General features: G+C 45.7%; 1 protein-coding gene across 5 annotated transcripts in view; it reads left to right on the top strand.

The window, feature by feature from the left end:
• Positions 1-20,471, top strand: part of LOC132954714 (myosin-10) — a 46,940-nt gene extending 26,469 nt beyond the window's left edge. For 3 of the 5 annotated variants that reach the window (XM_061027359.1, XM_061027358.1, XM_061027360.1), the window contains 35 exons: positions 316-379; positions 862-960; positions 1,040-1,183; positions 1,875-1,970; positions 2,218-2,336; positions 2,643-2,795; positions 2,925-3,098; positions 3,199-3,372; positions 5,431-5,545; positions 8,110-8,303; positions 8,758-8,879; positions 9,219-9,288; positions 9,720-9,880; positions 10,002-10,110; positions 10,283-10,414; positions 10,506-10,712; positions 10,798-10,935; positions 11,293-11,416; positions 11,507-11,678; positions 13,148-13,360; positions 13,787-13,931; positions 14,030-14,236; positions 14,375-14,479; positions 14,570-14,722; positions 15,014-15,262; positions 15,346-15,558; positions 15,660-15,872; positions 16,516-16,677; positions 16,766-16,894; positions 17,022-17,110; positions 17,315-17,438; positions 17,549-17,757; positions 17,847-17,955; positions 18,089-18,261; positions 19,022-20,471. In XM_061027359.1, coding sequence (XP_060883342.1) covers positions 316-379; positions 862-960; positions 1,040-1,183; positions 1,875-1,970; positions 2,218-2,336; positions 2,643-2,795; positions 2,925-3,098; positions 3,199-3,372; positions 5,431-5,545; positions 8,110-8,303; positions 8,758-8,879; positions 9,219-9,288; positions 9,720-9,880; positions 10,002-10,110; positions 10,283-10,414; positions 10,506-10,712; positions 10,798-10,935; positions 11,293-11,416; positions 11,507-11,678; positions 13,148-13,360; positions 13,787-13,931; positions 14,030-14,236; positions 14,375-14,479; positions 14,570-14,722; positions 15,014-15,262; positions 15,346-15,558; positions 15,660-15,872; positions 16,516-16,677; positions 16,766-16,894; positions 17,022-17,110; positions 17,315-17,438; positions 17,549-17,757; positions 17,847-17,955; positions 18,089-18,261; positions 19,022-19,190 — 5,229 coding nt within the window. In that variant the 3' untranslated portion in view covers positions 19,191-20,471. Of the gene's footprint in view, positions 1-315; positions 380-861; positions 961-1,039; positions 1,184-1,874; positions 1,971-2,217; positions 2,337-2,642; positions 2,796-2,924; positions 3,099-3,198; positions 3,373-5,430; positions 5,546-6,843; positions 6,907-8,109; positions 8,304-8,757; positions 8,880-9,218; positions 9,289-9,719; positions 9,881-10,001; positions 10,111-10,282; positions 10,415-10,505; positions 10,713-10,797; positions 10,936-11,292; positions 11,417-11,506; positions 11,679-13,147; positions 13,361-13,786; positions 13,932-14,029; positions 14,237-14,374; positions 14,480-14,569; positions 14,723-15,013; positions 15,263-15,345; positions 15,559-15,659; positions 15,873-16,515; positions 16,678-16,765; positions 16,895-17,021; positions 17,111-17,314; positions 17,439-17,548; positions 17,758-17,846; positions 17,956-18,088; positions 18,262-19,021 lie in introns of all 5 variants that reach the window. The other 2 variants (XM_061027357.1, XM_061027356.1) reach the window with 1 other exon arrangement.

The raw sequence follows: 20,471 nt of genomic DNA, 5'->3' as shown, positions 1-20,471 counted from the left end.
CACGGGGAAAAATATGTTGAACGACACTTCGTTTACAAGAAGCGCGGTCTCACAATAACAAGAAGACTCGGAGAACATGACTGCAACTCTACTGACTTGGTGTTTTTTTAAAAGTTGTTTTGTTCGGACACATGACAATTATCACGTCTGCCCAAATCTCTGTATCACCGCCATTGTTTCAAATCATTTTTCCTTCATTTTTGCCTTTTCATTTCAGCTTGTCAGCATTTTTCTGCAGAGACGTGAACATGTTCTAGTTATAAGCCTGAAGTTTCAACATGTTTTTTTTAATTGAAAGCATTTTGTTTTCTGCAGGGGAAGTTCATCAGAGTCAACTTTGACGTCGCTGGATACATCGTCGGGGCCAACATTGAAACTTGTATCCACTTTACTGAGACATCGATTGTTTCAAACACTTAAAAAAAAAGGCTGCACGTTTAAAGTTTAAAGAGCTGAGAGAAGCTGCTGAACCACAGCGAGGCCTTTAACTCAACAGAGAAGTGTCGCACTAAGCTTTACAGAAAGAACCTTTTTATTGTTCTTTTTCAGTTTTATGTGTGTTATTCATGCTAGCTCCCACCGGCCACCACAACCACAAGTAGAGCTTCTGTATCTTCCCTTCCCTACCACATGGCCATCCAGGGGCGCCGCCAGGAACTCTGGGCCCCATGAAGAGATATCTCATTGGGCCAAAGAAAGAAAAAGGAAAGTTATCATTATGAGGACACTGTGAACAAAGTCTTCTCTTAATTTCATATTTTTTAGGGCCCCTGTTAGTCTTGGGCCATTCTGGAATCGTTCTCACTTGTGGCGCTGTGGCGGTTTTTGATTTGGTGGTCAGCCCTTAACCTTCTCGCTCAGACCTCCTGGAGAAGTCGAGGGCCATCAGACAGGCCAAAGATGAGAGGACCTTCCACATCTTCTACCGGCTGCTGGCAGGAGCCGGAGAGCATCTCAGAAGTGAGTGTTTGATGGCAGATATGTGGATGAACCAAAGTGTAGAGGAGTGACTTATTGTTTCTTTACTTCCTGTTTCCAGCCGACCTTCTCCTCGAAGGCTTTAACAACTACCGCTTCCTGTCCAACGGTAACCTCCCCATCCCGGGCCAGCAGGACAAGGATAACTTCCAGGAGACGCTGGATGCCATGCACATCATGAGCTTCTCCCACGATGAGATCGTCTGTGAGTAACCCCCTTCTCTTTCTACGATTACAAATCTTTGTGTTATCTCATCCTCCGTCATGACGTCCTTCAGTCGGCCGTGGTTAATGCCTTTGAGGCTGCAGAATGAAGACAATCAGAAAAAAAAGTGGAGAACAGGAAACATGCAGCAGCAGGTTGATTAGAGCACGGAGATGGTAGAGGTGGCGTGCAGACAGTCTATGGTCGTGCAGCGATCACAGGGAATAAAGGTCACCACCCCCTCCCACTGGCTCCTCCCACTGGCCCCTCCCACTGGCTCCAGGTGAATTCTCCTGATTATATCCTGCTGTGTTCTCACATCAGCTCACTCTGACTTTCTGCAGAATCAATATGAGGAGGCTGGAGGAGAAACTCTGAGTGAAGAGAGAAACATTCAGATGGTTGTGTTCACACATGATGCTCAGTCTGCAGATATCAGGAGTTTTCTGCCGGTGTGAAAGCCCTACATGATGAGTTAAAAGCACCTCGGATGAAAGAAATGTTCAATGGATGTTTCATTTGAATGCTTATAAGTCGCTCACTTTAGTTTCTCCAGGGTGGAGATGGTTTATTTCTCTCTAATGTTTCTGTGATCTTTGGTCTCTGGTCTCTCTTTTACTAAATATCAGTGATCTGTAACCTGCTTTTGAACCGGTAAATTAATCAATAAATTGTTGTTTCTCTTTCTCAGGCATGTTGAAGATCGTCTCTGCCGTGCTGCAGTTTGGAAACATCGTCTTTAAGAAGGAACGAAACACGGATCAGGCGTCCATGCCTGAGAACACGGGTAAACATCAACACAGAAGACACACGTGTCCAGATGTTTTTAGTTGAACTTCCTCACCTCACATATAAAAACAAACAAAGTGTCGACGAGCTCAACTCAAAACTCCTCAAAGACAGTCGTTTTTTTAAATCTAGAAGAGATGACACAAATCTCTTTTTTTTTAAACTATAGTCTGAAGACTCGTCCGTGAGCCAGTTCTTAAAGTTTAACATCAAACAATAAGTCAGAAACTTGTTTCTCCTCTCAGCTGCTCAGAAGCTCTGCCACCTGCTCGGGATGAACGTCATGGAGTTCACTCGAGCCATTCTCACCCCGAGGATCAAAGTGGGACGAGACTACGTGCAGAAGGCGCAGACCAAAGAACAGGTACGGTGACGCTTCAATGTTTGAGTGTCAAGTTTTACAGATGTTGAAATTCTGAACATGTGGATCTACTGCTTTGAATAACTCGGGTGATTTTAATAAGTTTATATTTATATCAAGTTAGGCGATGAGTCATGAATTATTTGGAGAAAAGAGACAAATCTATGTAAAGTTAGAAACAGAGCACCCACACTGGAATAATCCTCGTCTCTTAAATCGCTCTTTCAAATGACTCATCGGCTATTTAAGGGTCACCCCCGGTTCAAATTGTTGTCATTGCGACTCTTCTTTCTCTTCATGTTTCCTCAGGCTGACTTTGCCATTGAAGCTCTGGCGAAGGCGACGTACGAGCGGCTGTTCCGCTGGCTCGTCCATCGCATCAACAAAGCTCTGGACAGAACCAAACGGCAGGGGGCGTCCTTCATCGGCATCCTGGACATCGCCGGGTTTGAGATCTTTGAGGTGTGGATTGTTTTTACTCTGTTACCGTCAAAATAACTTCTAGAGACTGAATATATTTTCATATTTCTGACGATGTCGGAGATGAAGAAAAAAAATTAAAACGAAGACACACACTCTTTCTGTTTCCAGCTGAACTCGTTCGAGCAGCTGTGCATCAACTACACCAACGAGAAGCTGCAGCAGCTCTTCAACCACACCATGTTCATCCTGGAGCAGGAGGAGTACCAGAGGGAGGGCATCGAGTGGAGCTTCATCGACTTCGGCCTCGACCTGCAGCCCTGCATCGACCTCATCGAGAGGCCGGTCAGTGACTCTCTGTGTTTGACAGTTTATGAGTCTGCTCATAGATTTATGTGTTTAATGAAACGTCTCTCTCTCTCTCTCTCTCTCTCTCTCTCTTCAGACAAACCCTCCCGGTATCCTCGCTCTCCTCGATGAGGAGTGCTGGTTCCCTAAAGCCACAGACAAGACGTTCATAGACAAAGTGCTGCAGGAGCAGGGAACGCACTCCAAGTTTCAGAAGCCGCGACAGCTCAAAGACAAAGCCGACTTCTGCATCATTCACTACGCAGGCAAGGTATGGTTCTCTTTTCCACTTCTTTTACCTTTAATTTCTCAACGGTGCAGTCACAGGTCACCATGTGGTGGACTCTGAAGCTTCAGTGTTTATCCAGCTCTGCATGGGTCTGTAAACCTTTCTGTGTTCTAACCTCTCTCCATTTTTCAAAAGCATCTCCAATATTGATCCTAGTTTGAGCACGTTTCTGCTCGTGGAGCTTATTAGAAACATGCAGAGGCTTTTTAGGTCGGGTACAATCACTTCTATCTGAACCACTTCTGTTGCCCGCTTCCATCGCTGCAACACCTGTTGACCTGATAACTGCTCTCATATCTGACAAACCGAGGGGCGTCCAAAACGGCCGTGTGGGGGTGTCTTAAAAGCGTCTACCTTCTCTGGTCCAAACAAATCCAGAGCATTCAGGAGCAGAATCTAAAGTTAGAAGGAGGACATACTGACTGCTGCATTGTTGTCAGAGAAGCCAGCACTTCAACATGTTTCCTTAATGATCAGATAGTAAGATCACTCATCATTTCACTCTCTACATGCCGCCTCTGGGACCTGCTCATCGTCTCAGCCAACAGCTCTTAAGAAGATAAATAATAACTCGTCGTGTGTTTTCTTTATGTAGCAGCTCTGTGCTTCTCTAGTAGGCGCAGACTTTGCTCCTCCAGTTAACCAGGTCACTTCCTGAAAACAATGGACCAGTTGTTGTTCTGCCGCTGTAGGAAACACACATCTGGTTCACATCGGTGTAAAATCCCGTTTCTGGTGCCTGGCGGTTACATAACAGAAGGTTTTAAACTTTCACCTCTGAGTGGTGGTCTGCCATCCCGACTGCATACCAGAGAGGAAGGAAAGCCGATCTCGTCCCCAGAGTGATCCTTTAATGAGAAATATTTTTCCTCTGTGGAACATTTATACACGAGGAGCATCAGATGTCCACAAACAGGTGAAAACCTCATGTTCATCCAGGATTCTTTAGCGGAGCCAGAAATAAATAAAACTTTATCAAACAAATCCTGTCTGACGGGGAGCGATGCTGGAGCGGAAAAATGTGCCAAAATCAAACGTGTGGGTTTGATTCTTTCAGGATTCTGAATCAAACCCAGATGGAGATCGTCTCAGGTTCACTCACTGTGTCGGCTGCTTATTTTGTTTTAGTGTAATCCAAAAGGTTTCAGAGTATGTTTGGAAAACACACACGGGTAAAATGATCGTGTTTCTAATCCAATCAGCTCGTTAAATACACACTTAGATGAGACTGTGGATGTTGCTGATGTCTGGTGAGAGGAAGCTCCAGAGGCGGCGGGGGGGGGGGGGGGGGGGGGGGGGCGGCATGGTGGTCAGGCGGGCGGGACGGGTCGGGATGTGCAGTGAGCTGAATGGAAGAAGAAGACCTGAGAGTGAGGGTGGGCTTGTTGATGTGCAGGAGTTCAGAGCGGTACAGAGGAGCGAGGTCGGCCTTGAAGGTGACGAGCAGAATCCTAAAGTCGATTAAATATTAACCGATGACGCTGCTGAAGGACGGGAGTGAGGTGGTTAACGGAGGGCGTTCTGGAGAAGATGAAGGTCGTGGATGGACATTGTGTATCTACAATGTCTATCATTATAAAGTCATGAAGAACACATCTGGAGCTGCCCGTTAGATTAAACATCTGCAGGGTGTTTGGAAACTTCATTAAAGTCAAATGTATCCGTCAATCAGCACGCTCTCCTGATGATGGCCAATCAGGAAGCATCTGACTAAATAAAGAAGAACAGCAAAAACATGTTTATCCACCTCCAGCTACCTCTGTAACATTTACAGCTCATTGTTAGATCGTCTACATGACTTCATCCATCGCTCTTTATTTTATATTTCATACATTTCTTATAAAAATTAGTCCAAACACGATCACCAGTTCTTCCTGCCCGTCGTCCTCCATGTTTTTTTTGCCCTCTAATGTCCCGTTTGAGATCAGAGATTTAGTGAGACTTTAAAATGACTATTCAAAGGCTGAGAAGTAACAGATTGTTTGTCACCATGTGGGGACTCTCTGTGTGTCTGAAATCGCCCTCGCTGTGTTTCTTCAGGTGGACTACAAAGCTGACGAGTGGCTCATGAAGAACATGGATCCTCTGAACGATAACGTGGCCACGCTGCTGCACCAGTCCACTGACAAGTTTGTGGCTGAGCTCTGGAAAGATGGTGAGTCTGATCTGCTGTGTTCATTATAACGAGTCCAGGGGAGTGAAACACATCACGCACAGTGTGAGGGGCAACCGCACGACGACAGTGTTATAAATGAAATATACAGTAAATACAGATATATAACACTTAACTCAGGGCGTTTTCACACCTGTAGATCGTTTGCTCTGGTCTGAATCATGAACCAGTTTGTTCTATTGTTTCATAATCACCTCGAGTTCGATCTGTGTTCACACGGGGGCATTTACAAGACGACCAAAATGTGTGAGGATAATGCGTTCTGATTGGTTGGACTTTCTTGCGGTAAACATCCCTAAAGTCTTTAAACTCTTTATATGTGATTTTTTGATCCAGCAGATGTCGCCCTTGAGCACCAGCATGAAACCAAAACAACTGGCGCTGCATTGTTGTGTTAGCATGCTAATGCTAGCGATCTTTATTCTGCTCGTATCTTCACACTGCATGTAAATTTACCTGAAATGAGCGTGATCTAGAAACACAGTTAAGCAGTGAGTACAGTATGTTATTCTTCTTTTCTCTAGTCCCTCAATTAAACAACTTTTATACACGAGGGGAGGAGTCAGCCGGCCGTCCGGGCGATGTAAACAAAGTGAAGATAGGACTCTGAAAACTCTGAAAACATCACAGACAGTGGGACTCGGGTGTTACACCCATTGTAGACAGTCATGACTCACAGAGTTATTTTCAGAGGAGATACTTGATTTCTACATTTAAGTGTTAAAAATCACAAATAAAGACTTTAACATTCAGTGATGATGAAAATAGTTTGAAATACGGCAAACCCAGAACCACCTTTTCAATTGGCCTCTGTCCAGCAGCAACCTCCAGTGTTTTTAAAATGAAGCCGATCCTGAAGTGCAAAATCCTAATATTTACAGTCTATGGTCTCCTTATTGTTGTTTGGACTGCACCAGGGTTTGATTGACAGCTTTCAAACCAGTATACATGAACCACACTCACTTGGCAGACGGACTAACTTTGTTTTTAACCAAACCGAACAGGTGAGGTGTGAAAACGCTCTTTTAATGTTCATCTTTAATAACTCAACACTAGCTCTGAATAATAACGAGGTTTTGTTTGTATGCACATAATTTGATATCACAGTGCATGAACTGACACTGAACTTTGACCCCTCTTTGTTTTTAACAGCTGATTAACACTTGTGTGTGTTTGTGTGTAAATGTTGATGTGTTTGCACGTCCTCTCTCTCTCTCTCTCTCTCTCTCTCTCTCTCTCTCTCTCCTGTCCTCTCTCTGTCTGTGTCTCTGCTGCTGTAGACATTCAGACGTTTCAGAGAGCCTCTTTCTATGACAATGTCTCTGGGCTCCATGAAGCTCCAGGTGAATCATAGTGACCTCTGACCTTTGTGTACTTCCTCCCTGCTGGAGGTGTCATTAGTCCCCCTGTCCTGGCTGTCATGTGCGTCCCTCTAAAAGCTCCCCTCTGGCTTTGCATGGCTGCACTCCAGTTGTATTATGATCATACTAAAACACGTCTCTCCTTCATTAACGCCTTAGGCTAATGCCGCTCTATTTACTAAAAAAAAAACAATCTTAATATTCATGTGACAAACATTTTCCTCTGACGTCATGCTCAGTTAATAATATAATATAATATAATAAAACATATAATCCAACACTTCTCTTCAGACCTTTAGTGTGTTTTTTTTCAAAACTACAGCTGCTGAAAACAAACAAACTTAAACTACACAGCTGGGTTTGTTATCACAGAGTGAAAACTTCACTTTAGACCCCTACACATTCACACACTGATGGTAGAGGCTGCTGTGTAAAGAGACCATCAGAAGTAACAGATCATGTGGCTGCAGGAGATGGGGATGGGAACCTTCCAGTTGAGAGACGACGACTCTAGCTTGTGGTAGCGCGCGTCTTTGTTTTGTGTCAGTTAGGCGTAAAGTAGGCGTGATGTAGGCCATGAGGATGGAGACAGGTTGGCGAGCTGAAACAGCTGACACAGGCCATGGTGATCGATCGCCTTCTCTTGTTATCACACAGCCATTGGATGAAAGCCGTGTTTTAGCAGGGCGACTGTCCTACACTTAAGAAAAGTAGAGCCAATCAAATGCGAGAGAAATGCAAAATGCTCGACAGAAAGGTGGCCGTGCAGTCGCACAACGCTGGACACCTGATCACCCTAAACACAGCAGAGAGACAAGACAATAAAACTCAAGTTCTGCATAATCATATGAAATAAAAGCTCATATAAAGGTTAAAAAAGGTCGTATTTAAGAACTTAAAGTCTGTTTCCTGTAGTCAGGTAAAGCTCGTGTCACATCGTTGTTTGTCTTCATGCTTTCTCAGAAGATAGAGAAGAACAAATCCGGCTCGGCTGAACACACATTTCTTCATGAGAAAACAGAATCATTCAAAGGTTCTGCTGTTGGATTTGTCTTTTCTACCATCATGTGAACACAGCGTCAGTTTGTTGTTCTCTTCACACATCAGTAAAAAACAACATCCCATCATCCTCCCTCGGTCGCTGTTAATCCTCCGCCCTCTCTCCGTCTCTTTTCCGGTCTCCAGTGGACAGAATCGTGGGTCTGGATCAGGTCGCCGGCATGAACGAGACGGCGTTTGGTGCCGCCTACAAGACCAAGAAGGGCATGTTCCGTACGGTGGGTCAGCTGTACAAAGAGCAGTTATCCAAACTGATGGCCACGCTGAGGAACACAAACCCAAACTTTGTGCGCTGCATCATCCCCAACCACGAGAAACGGGTGAGGGGGAAATGAATCTTCATCTTCTTAAAATAAATTATGATTAAATGTTAAAGTTCAGAACTTTTACTGAAACATTTCCTCCTCCCTCCTCTTCCTCTTCCTCCTCCTCCTCTTCCTTTTCATCCTCCTCCTTGTCCTCCTCCTCTTCTTCTTCCTCCTCCTCCTCCTCCTCCTCCTCCTCCTCCTCCTTTTCTTCCTCCTCTTCCTCCTCCTCCTCCTCCTCCTCTTCCTCCTCCTCCTCCTCCTCCTCTTCTTCCTCCTCCTCCTCCTCCTCCTCCTCCTTGTCCTCCTCCTCTTCTTCTTCCTCCTCCTCCTCCTCCTCTTCCTCCTCCTCCTCCTCCTTTTCATCCTCCTCCTCCTCCTCCTCCTCCTCCTCCTTTTCTTCCTCCTCTTCCTCCTCCTCCTCCTCCTCCTCCTCCTCTTCCTCCTCCTCCTCCTCCTCGTCTTGCAGGCGGGTAAACTGGACCCTCACCTGGTTCTGGACCAGCTCAGGTGTAACGGAGTTCTGGAGGGGATCCGTATCTGCAGACAGGGTTTCCCGAACCGCATCGTGTTCCAGGAGTTCAGACAGAGGTGCTGCAATAAAACACAAAACTAAATAAATATACAAACATCTTTTTGTTAATTAGATGAAATCAACTGAGATCAAAAGAGAAATGTCAGAGAATAGGTGTACAGAACCGAAGTGTTTCTTTCTTCAGTTTGAAATGACTGATGTCGTACAGTATTTATAGCTCGAGTCAGCCAGAATACTTTTGCACAACGTTACAAAGACATGCCTGATGATTACAAAATGAGGAAACATGAGATGTTCATCTGGTGTGTAAGATTCTCTCTGTAGCTGCACTGTAACACTTTCCTTCTGCCTCTTTGTCCTCATGATGCTCTTCTCTCTCTTCTCTCCGTCTCCAGGTACGAGATCCTCACTCCTAACGCCATTCCCAAAGGCTTCATGGATGGAAAGCAAGCCTGTGAGAGAATGGTGAGAACTCAGATTTCAGACCTGATATAAAAAAATCTTTACTGATCCCTACGAGCTCTTTGAAACATAAAAAACTTATTTTCTCTTCTCATTACTTCTTGTTTTTATGATAAAACTCCAACAAAATGTCACTTATTTAAGGAAACATTCTAAATAAGGAATTCTGCTTCAGTCACCTCCAGTAGCTCTTCCTCTTTCCCCCTTAATGTTTGATTAGTTTTTTTGTTTCACACTTCAACGAAAGTAAACATTTTAACCCCTTTTAAAGAAACCTGTGGATGAAAACCCCACAGAAAGATACATAAACCATAAAATCACAGATTCATTTAGGTCATAACTGTTCCAAATATAACGTTATGATTTCTGAAGTTTTTTGTTTGCCAGCATCGACCCACATTATCTGATAAATCCTCTCTTCCTGTCGTCTGTAGATCCGGGCCCTGGAGCTGGACGGGAACTTGTTCCGTATCGGTCAGAGTAAGATCTTCTTCAGGGCCGGAGTCCTGGCTCACCTGGAGGAGGAGAGAGACCTGAAGATCACCGACATTATCATTTACTTCCAGGCCGTCTGCCGGGGATACCTGGCACGCAAGTGAGACCTTACTCAGCATTCTGGATTCTGGAACCTTAACCGCCAACTGAATCTCATGTTTTTATTCTGAATCAGCTGTCTCACTAAATCTTTGTGCTCGTCTGTCGCTGTGATCCTTCAGAGCCTTCGCCAAGAAGCAGCAGCAGCTCAGTGCTCTGAAGGTTCTGCAGAGAAACTGTGCAGCTTACCTGAAGCTGCGTCACTGGCAGTGGTGGAGACTCTTCACAAAGGTGTGTGTGTGTTCTTTATTTCAAAATAAAAGCAGGGTTCAGTTCAAACAGCTGAGATAACAGATGTTTGCATGTTTAGTATCCTGGGTGTTGGTGTGTTAAACTTCAGGTGTTTCTTCTGGAAGTCTCCCATGTTCTGCTCTTCCTCTGAAATGTCTCCGCTGTCCGACAGGTGAAGCCTCTGCTGCAGGTGACCCGGCAGGAGGAGGAGATGCAGGCCAAAGACGAGGAGCTGGTGAAGGTGAAGGAGAAGCAGACGAAGGTGGAGGGAGAGCTGGTGGAGATGGAGAGGAAACACCAGCAGGTCAGTTAAAGCAGCATCAACGCTCTGCAGCACAAACATAAAAATGATGACACACTCTGCAGAATGTTTAAGGTTTGTTATTGATGTGCAGTTAGTGGAGGAGAAGAACATCCTGGCAGAGCAGCTGCAGGCGGAGACGGAGCTGTTTGCAGAGGCGGAGGAGATGAGAGCTCGCCTGGCGTCCAAAAAGCAGGAGCTGGAGGAGATCCTTCACGACCTGGAGTCCAGGCTGGAGGAGGAGGAAGAGAGGGGCCAGGGCCTGCAGAACGAGAAGAAGAAGATGCAGACACATATCCAGGTGTGCAAAATACTCCTACAACACCGACATCATGGTTCACACATCAAAATACACGTCAGCATTCTTCTTTTTTTTGTGTGTGCAGGACCTGGAGGAGCAGCTGGACGAGGAGGAGGCCGGCCGGCAGAAGCTGCAGCTGGAGAAAGTGACGGCCGAGGCCAAACTGAAGAAGTATGAAGAGGACATTTTGCTGCTAGAAGACCAGAACTCCAAGTTCATCAAGGTGAGAGAGAAAAGGAGCTGAAGGACGGAGAAACATGTGAAAACCCGGAGAAGCTTTTCTCCTGCATGAGTCAATTACAGAAATACTTTAGAAATGAAATGAGAAAATGAAACTAGTAAGACAGAAACGATACAGATACCTGACCAACAGGGTCCCCCGTGCACAGCCAACCTACGTACTCAGGTGCCGGCTGTGTTATATAAGCAATACAAATATACAAAACTGGAAAGAAAGATGCAATAATAAGAATTATCAGTTTGTAGTGGCACTGTTGAAATAAATAATAATTAAGAATGATTAAATGCAGCAGAAAGTTTGTGATAATTGAAGAATTGGTTTCCTGTTTGTGTCCTTTAGGAGAAGAAGCTGCTGGAGGACCGAATCAACGAGATGACCTCGACGCTCGCAGAAGAAGAAGAAAAGGCCAAAAACCTGGGCAAGGTGAAGAACAAGCAGGAGATGATGATGGTCGACCTGGAGGGTAAGAGGCACTTCAACCTAAACATCGAATGTATGAATCATTACATGCAGACTTCTGTTGATCCTCTGTGGCATCTCTGCTCTCGTGTAGAGCGGCTGAAGAAGGAGGAGAAGACGCGTCAGGAGCTGGAGAAGGCGAAGAGGAAGCTGGACGGTGAGACGACTGACTTTCAGGATCAGATCGGCGAGCTGCAGGCTCAGATCGAAGAGCTCAAAGTTCAGCTGAGCAAGAAGGAAGAAGAGCAGCAGATGATGCAGACCAGGTACGACGTGCTGACGGCTTAAGACTTTAATCAGCTCTCAGGTTTCACAGTCATATGATAACATATTTCATTTTGTCAATATCATCTTAATCCCGGCACAAGCAATCACATTGCGAGATTAATCGCTGAATTTCAAAAGGTAATCGTGATTTATCACAAAATTAATCACAAGACGATGTTAAAAAACAGGAAAGAGACTCCAGAGACACACCTCCAACCCCCCATCCTCGCGTTCACATGAAGGAGTTATCAATTAGAAAGTACCATAATTACGCACCATTAAGAGCAAGCAGCAGAGAAAATGTATCTTTGCTTGAGCTGTTATCAACCTGTGTCCTGCATTGTTGTTAGCATGCTAATGTTAGCGCCCTTTAGTTACACAGAATGAGTTTGATCTAAAAACACATTTACACAGGATAGACTGGATTTCTGATATATTTATGTGTAGCATGTCGCACGTTCTTCCTTTAATGGTCTAAAGATGTCCGTGAGTCTTACCTCTGCGTGTGTGTTTGTCTGAGTCTGAACGTGTGAGTCAGTCTGAGGTCATCGTTACATACCTGTGCTGTACGCTCATCACACCAAACACTGCTGCAGGCAACACACACACACCTGCTGTCCAACATGTGCTGCATTTTATCCGACTGATAACACTCCGGCAGCTCGGCTCTGATCGTCCTGAGACTAAATTAGCTTCTGACATGTCGCTGTTATTTATTCACTGATCGTCGCTGCATCACAATGTGTGTATGAAATGTTTCAGAATCAACATGTTGCAGCTGTTTGTCAGAGAAAACAAGTCCATAGATGTACAGTAGGTCCTTTAAAGCAGTGGTTCTCAACTGGTAGGTCAGGACCCATAAGGGGCTCACAGAGCCGGTTTTAGTGGACTGGGAAGGTGTGTCTGAAAATAATGTCAAAAAGTTTTTGAAGCACTTTTGAAACATGTTTTTTTCTTCTGATAGATCCGTGCGTCCCTTTTATATGTTTATTTATTTTTCTGGAGTCTGCCTGTCTTGTAAACTGACCACGCCTCATAATTCCATAAAGCCGTGCATGTGTTGTATTCAGACTTTATCTTTAGAGGTAACCGTGCTCAGGCCCGGTTAGTCCTGGAGCGGTGTGAGTGCAGACCAAAGGGGGGCCATCATGATTTTTACTGTACAGGGCCACTGGGCCTAGAGTGAATGTGAAGGGAAGTGTGAGCAACAACTGCTTTGAAACACAGTGACTCTGCTGCCACCTGGTGGAGAGTTCATCAAGAACATTCTTCTCAGTTTATAGAGAGAACATTTTAAAAGTGGATTTGACCGCAGCAGCAGTTTCAGTGTGAGGAAAAGGTCAAAAGTCATTACTAAATAACACTTAATGACGTTTTAATGTTTTTTTATTTAGATGGATTTGATAGAAGTTGCAGGTGAAGTCCTGCACGCTGTCTAAACATTAACAACATTATTGTTGGTTAACAGGTGCGAGGAGGAGGTGAGTCAGAGGAACAACGCTCTGAAGCAGGTGAGGGAGATGCAGGCTCAGCTGGCCGAGCTGCAGGAGGACCTGGAATCAGAGAAAGTGTCTCGAAACAAGGCGGAGAAACTGAAGAGGGACCTGAGCGAGGAGCTGGAGGCTTTAAAGACCGAACTGGAGGACACGCTGGATACCACCGCCGCCCAGCAGGAACTCAGGTACTCTGCTCTGATTTATACACGCCGTTTTGTACATTTAAAATGTTTACAGGAGGTTGTGATTATTTCACCATCTCTGAGTCTTCTATCTGCAGTTATGTTTCTTAATAACATCTTAAAAAACAGCGGTAGGATGTTTACAAACACAGCACGTGTCACTAATTTTACTGTGTTCCTGAGATGGAGGAGCGTGAAAATGTAAATATCTGGGGGTTATTTTGGACTTTAGGTCAAAGGTCAGCTGTTTTCACATCTGAACATTTCTAGATAATATCAGGAGGACTGCTCCTGATATTATCTAGAAATGCTCCTCGATACTCATTTCAATAACAGAGATTGATTTATTTTAAATCATGTGGTATTTAAAGTACAAATCAAACAAATAAATAAATGAAAGGACGTTCTTGTGTCACTGTTTTCCTGTAGGACGAAGCGTGAACAGGAAGTAACTGAGCTGAAGAAGACCATCGATGACGAGTCTAAAAACCACGAGGCTCAGATCCAGGAGATCAGACAGCGTCACGGCACCGCACTGGAGGAGCTGTCTGAACAGCTGGAGCAGGCCAAGAGGGTGACGCACATTTTCTCATTTCTACAATCTAACCTGAGAGGACGAGATGAACCGACGGCCCTCCTAACAATGACACGCTCATGTTTGTTGTGTTTTAGTTCAAGGCCAACCTGGAAAAGACCAAGCAGAGCCAGGAGAGCACCAACAAGGAGCTGGCCTGCGAGGTGAAGACTCTGCAGCAGACCAAGACCGAGTCCGAGCACAAGAGGAAGAAATTGGAGTCTCAGCTGCAGGAGTACGTCGCCCGAGTCACCGAGGGAGAGAGGGCGAAGGGCGAGCTGGCCGAGCGGACGCACAAACTGCAGGTTGATAACATTTCTGATTTGTTTCAGAGAAATCAGCCAAATTTAGATGTTTGTTTTTATGTTTCCTGAACTGTGTTTTAAAAAATACTCTTTCCTTAAATCGATAACCATCCTATACCTCCGCGTCTCTCCACGCAGACTGAGCTGGACAACGTGTCGGCCATGTTGGAAGACGCAGAGAGGAAGGGGATCAAGATGGCCAAAGACGTCTCTGGACTGGAGAGTCAGCTGCAGGACACGCAGGTGACTTTGAAGAGCATCACTCATCTTGACACTGCATTTTCTTTATCATTTCTATCAAACTAATCGGACAACTTTATCCTTTCAATGCAGGAGCTGCTGCAGGAGGAGACGCGTCAGAAACTGAACCTGAGCAGTCGTATCCGTCAGCTGGAGGAGGAGAAGAACGCTGTGCAGGAGCAGCAGGAGGAGGACGAGGAGGCACGCAAGAATCTGGAGAAACAGATGTTGACGCTTCAGGCTCAGGTGAGACATGAAGGAAGGAGGAGGTCTAACTGTCTAATGTTTTTTAAGATTTGGTACTTTACGATTTGTCGATCACTTGAGAACAAAGATTGTATCACTTTAAACAGTTACCCTTCATGCAAACACAGAATAAACAAACAGTCAAATGTTCTGCAGGCAAACAGGAAGTGAAGAGACGACCTCTGGTGTTGATTTTCTATGATTGTGCTGAGACCTTCAACGTCATTCTTTGGGAAACACTGATACATGCAAGCTGTTGTTCTGGTAACTCTGAGGGTTTCGTTTTTGTAGCTCTCGGAGAGTAAGAAGAAGCTGGAGGACGACGTGGGAACAATTGAGGGTCTGGAGGAGACGAAGAAGAGGCTGCTGAAGGACTTTGAGCTGGCCAGCCAGCGTCTGGAGGAGAAGACCATCGGCTTTGAGAAGATGGAGAAGACCAAGACGCGCCTGCAGCAGGAGCTGGATGACCTCACTGTCGACCTGGACCACCAGAGACAGATCGTCTCCAGCCTGGAGAAGAAACAGAAGAAGTTTGACCAGGTGAGCACACACTCACGCCTCTTTAATGTAGAAAATATTATTCTAACAGATCAGAAACATTAAGAATAACCTCCTCTGTGTAGATGCTGGCTGAGGAGAAGAGCATCTCGGCTCGTTACGCTGAGGAGCGCGACAGAGCTGAGGCCGAGGCTCGAGAGAAGGATACCAAAGCTCTGTCCATGGCCAGAGCTCTGGACGAGGCGCTGGAGGCCAAAGAGGAGCTGGAGAGGGTCAACAAGCAGCTACGAGCCGAAATGGAAGATCTGATGAGCTCAAAGGACGACGTGGGCAAGAATGTGAGTGTTCAGATTTAAAAAACACAAACGAGTTCCTTATATATATATATATATATATATATATGTATTTAATGTTTATAATCCCCTCGGATCATCCTCAGGTCCACGAGCTGGAGAAGTCCAAGCGAACTCTGGAGCAGCAGCTGGAGGAGATGAAGACGCAGCTGGAGGAGCTGGAGGACGAGCTGCAGGCCACAGAGGACGCCAAGCTGCGTCTGGAGGTCAACATGCAGGCCATGAAAGCTCAGTACGAGAGAGACCTGCAGGGACGAGACGACCAGAGCGACGAGAAGAAGAGAGCGCTCGTCAAACAGGTGAAAGATAACACATGACATCTCAGACAGGGCCTGTTATAGACGTTCAAATCAAAAAGAGCCACAGGTTGGACCTGAACCCAGAGCCCCCTGCCCTGAGGACTACAGGCTCTGCATGAGCGACACGCAGGCCACGACCGTCAGGCCACCGGTGTCACAACGACACCAAAATTTGAAACTTAGATTTGATACAAGCAAAAATCCATACGTGCTTCAAAAACACAGCAACAAAAACACAAGACTCCTGCATGTTGTCTAAATTGCACAAATAAGTTGGCAACTTTTAGGTTACAAATTTGTGCAGGTTAGTCAGTGTCACCTCCTCTGCTCTCTGTCTGTTTGTAAGAGACAAAAACATTTTTTGCATCTTCATGAGACGTCAAAGAGACTTGAAAAAAGCAAATGTTTACCGACCTGTTCGCTCAAATAATGTGACATGACTACCCTCTTATTTCAAAAGTTCAGGACTGTTTTCTGCTAACCTGCTCCTCCACACATCCTCAATCTAATGCATTTTAATCTGCAGTTGTTGCATGATGACATATAGAAAAGTTTGAGGGGATTGAATATTTCTGCAAACTTCTTTAAAGACAGTTTAGAAGCTGCTTTGTCCATATTAATGACTTCAACCGGTTGCTCTCAGGTGCGAGAAATGGAGGCGGAGCTAGAGGACGAGAGGAAGCAGAGAGCTTTGGCTGTGGCGGCTAAAAAGAAGCTGGAGATGGATCTAAAGGACATCGAGGGTCACATCGAGGGAGCCAACAAGGCTCGAGACGAAGCCATCAAACAGCTGCGCAAGCTTCAGGTACAGATGTTTATATAGAGACTCCTGTAATCATGTCGGATCGGCTTCTCTCTGAGCAGCATTTCTCACGGTGTGTTCTCTGCTTCAGGCCCAAATGAAGGACTACCAGCGGGAGCTAGAAGACGCCCGAGCCTCCAGAGACGATATCTTCGCCTTATCGAAGGAAAACGAGAAGAAACTGAAGAGTTTGGAGGCTGAGATCGTTCAGCTGCACGAGGTACGAGAAGGAGGGGCGGGGCTGCTTTTTGTTTCACATGTTTACTGGTTGACACGACGCATAAAATAGCCGGAGCTATGTCGTATGTCGACAGACCCTGAATTTAACGTGTAACCTTTCTGTTCAGGACCTGGCAGCGTCTGAGAGAGGTCGGCGTCACGCCGAGCAGGAACGGGACGAGCTGCAGGATGAAATCTCCAACAGCACATCTGGAAAGTACGTTTCACTCAAGCAAAGCTGATTTTCTCCTTAAAGTTCAGAGTATGAAACTTTATTTAAAAGTGATAACTGGTCTCATATCTGGCAAACCGAGGGGCATCCAAAACGGTGTGAGGGGGGTCTTTTTTCTCCTGAGGTCAACGATGACATCATAATAAATGTAAATGTTTTTTTAATTCATTTATCTTCTGTGTGCTTCAGGTCGGCTCTGATGGACGAGAAGAGGAGGCTGGAGGCTCGTATCGCTCAGCTGGAGGAGGAGCTGGAGGAGGAGCAGGGCAACATGGAGCTGCTCAACGACCGCTTCAGAAAGACGACCATGCAGGTGAGCTGTGAAGTAGAAGTGCTGAGAGGAGGAGCTGGAGAGAACATCTTTAAAATGATAACGTGTAACAAACCTCCCTGCATCACTTCGTCCCCCCTGTCCTTCCTCAGGTGGACACTCTGAGCACGGAGCTGAGTGCAGAGCGCAGCACGGCACAGAAAAGCGAAAACGCCCGTCAGCAGCTCGAGCGTCAGAATAAGGAGCTTCGGGCCAAACTGGGCGAGCTGGAGGGTTCTGTGAAGAGCAGGTTCAAGGCCTCCATCACCGCGCTGGAGGCCAAGATCGCACAGCTGGAGGAGCAGCTGGAGCAGGAGGCCAAGTGAGAGACCGATCTGCTGCTTCTTTAAACTCATGAGAACTTTAATCTTATCAAAATGTTTCACAATGATCACTGTTTCTGCACTGAAGGGAGCGAGCTGCAGCCAATAAGATCGTGAGGAGGACCGAGAAGAAGCTGAAAGAAATCTGCATGCAAGTGGAGGATGAGCGTCGCCATGCCGACCAGTTTAAAGAACAAGTATGTGATGCTGATGTCCAGTGTAGAAAGTTAATCACCTAATCGAGATCAGAGAGCGACACTGCTCCCTCAAAATGCTTTCCTCAAACCCTTTTTGTATTTATTTTGTGTGTGTTTTTGTGTTTTTGTGTAGGTCGAAAAGGGGAACTCTCGCATGAAGCAGCTGAAGCGGCAGCTGGAGGAGACTGAAGAGGAGGCGACGAGGTCGAACGCCTCCCGCAGGAAGCTGCAGAGAGAGCTGGACGACGCCACCGAGGCCAGTGAGGGTCTGAGCCGAGAGGTGCACACGCTCAAGAACCGCCTCAGGTACGGACAGAGCAGACAGGAAACAAATCTGCTGTTTAACATTTAAAAACATGTGTTTATTATCCTTTTAATTCAGGACAAGCATCAGTTTTACATCCAGGATTTTCAACAGTTTTCAAAGCTGAAACTCAGAGGGAAGAATGTGCTGTCTTACAACAGACTGCTCATAGAGAGTTTGGAGGGATGGGAGTTTTTAACACACATGATTTTCATATCAGTCTGCACAAGAGTTCTCTGTGATTTCAGCTGAACAGACAAGTGACCACACAGGGCTGTTATCTGATGATGCTTTCAAAAGCAGCCCAGTAACATGAATTCCTGCTGAACTCCACAGACTCTCAGTCTGCGTTACAAGTTCAAAGGCTGTTGCAGTCTGGAGCAGAGACTCTCAACATGAGCACCTCCAGCTGAGTGTGTTGTAGATGTGATCTCAGAGGTTCTTGTACGAGCAGACCTTTGTGTCTGGGTTCATTGTGGATGACCACAGGCTCATGGTCACCCACTCCCCTGTGATCAAACTGCTTTGTCCTGAAGGGGTCGCCAAAATCAACGAGAGGTGAAAGTCCATCATCGCTGCTTTAATGAGCAGATTTCACTACAGGCTCTCGGCTGTAGGATCAATATTTAGTTTGGCAGAGATGTTTGCCCTTTAGAATACGCTGACTGGATGAAGATTTAACAATGATAAAAAGTTATTTCTCTTTTACCCCTCCTCCTCCTCCTCCTCCTCCTCTTCCTCCTCCTCCTCCTCCTCCTGCAGGCGTGGCGGCCCCATCAGCTTCTCGTCCAGCCGCTCGGGCAGACGTCAGCTGCAGGTGGAGGGCACGTCTTCTCTGGACCTCCTCTCTGACGACGAGCTGGAAAACAAGATCACAGACAACAACGCCAACGAGACTCCAGCTACACCCCAACCCCAGCAGCAGGAATAGACGAGGAAATAACGCCTTAACCTTCAATCTCCCAGATCACAAAATAAAACACTCAGCCACCTCCTCCCAGCTGCTCTAACCATACTCATACAGCGGCCATTTTTATCTGACATCAAGCTCAGAGTGGGAACATAGAATTCTGTTTTAAGTCTGCGTCTTATATCAACATTCAGATGAAGTGATAGTAGATACCAGCTTTGAAATAATGTCTCATGGGGCGCTGGTAGCCTAGTGGTTAGTGCGCACGCCCCATGTATGGACGCTGTAGTCCTCAAAGTGGGCGGCCCGGGTTCAAATCCGACCTGTGGCTCCTTTCCCGCATGTCAATCCCCACTCTCTCTCTCCCTGGTTTCAGACTCTATCCACTGTCCTATCTCTGAAATAAAGCCCCAAAATAAACCTTTAAAATAATGTCTCATGTTAGCATTTAGCCGCTTTCTATGAGGGGCTAAATGCTAACACTACCATATAAGGATGTAACAATCCACTCAACTCACGCTATGAATCACAATACTGGGTCCCCAATATGATTTCATCCTATCAAAATATTATTTTTCATATTTTTACGCCTCTCTTCCTCGGCTAATTATGTTGAAACAACAGAGGCCAAAAGCAGATAGCACCCTCTGCTGGTTCAAATTGAGTATTGCAATATATGTTTTTTTGTCTAGTCGATTTAAATCGTCCTTTATTTGTATCAATTTTTAAAAGTATCACAAGCTATCTGTATGTCCCTGTTACCATATTATTATGTTACACAGCGTGGTAATCAAGGCTTATGCTGACGCTAATGTGAGCTAGGAAGTGGCTGAATGCTAACATTAGCTATTTTCTGAACGTAGCTAACGGGTTCAAATAGGTTCATCTGCCCAATTTCTCTTTCTCTCTGTTGGTAGAAATGTTTTGGACATTATGAGAATTTGTCCGATGTATATACGACCTAATCACCTGGAAGACGTTCATCATTTTATCATCCTTTAAGGTTTCCATCCTGAGCTTGAATCAGACGTAAATATGGCCATCGTGAGAATATGTTGTCCTGTTAGCCCATGTTAACGGGATCTCTCCAAGCACATGCAGCATGATCAAAACAGGATTCATCTATAAATCCTGACGCTGTATCTCAGCCCTGACACCAGCAGACGGACCCCCCCCCCCCAAACGCTCAGCCCTCTTACGAAGCACTTCTCTGCCTTATACCCCTCGTTATCGAGCTGCAGAAAAGACGTGCTTTATCGTAACCTGCACAGAACCTGCACCTGAAGAAACAAAGCACGTTAA

The sequence above is a fragment of the Labrus mixtus genome, chromosome 20 (assembly GCF_963584025.1).
Source record: "Labrus mixtus chromosome 20, fLabMix1.1, whole genome shotgun sequence".
NCBI lineage: Eukaryota > Metazoa > Chordata > Actinopteri > Labriformes > Labridae > Labrus > Labrus mixtus.
The sequence above is the reverse complement of the archived record's forward strand: the minus strand, read 5'-3'. Positions and strand labels throughout refer to the sequence as shown.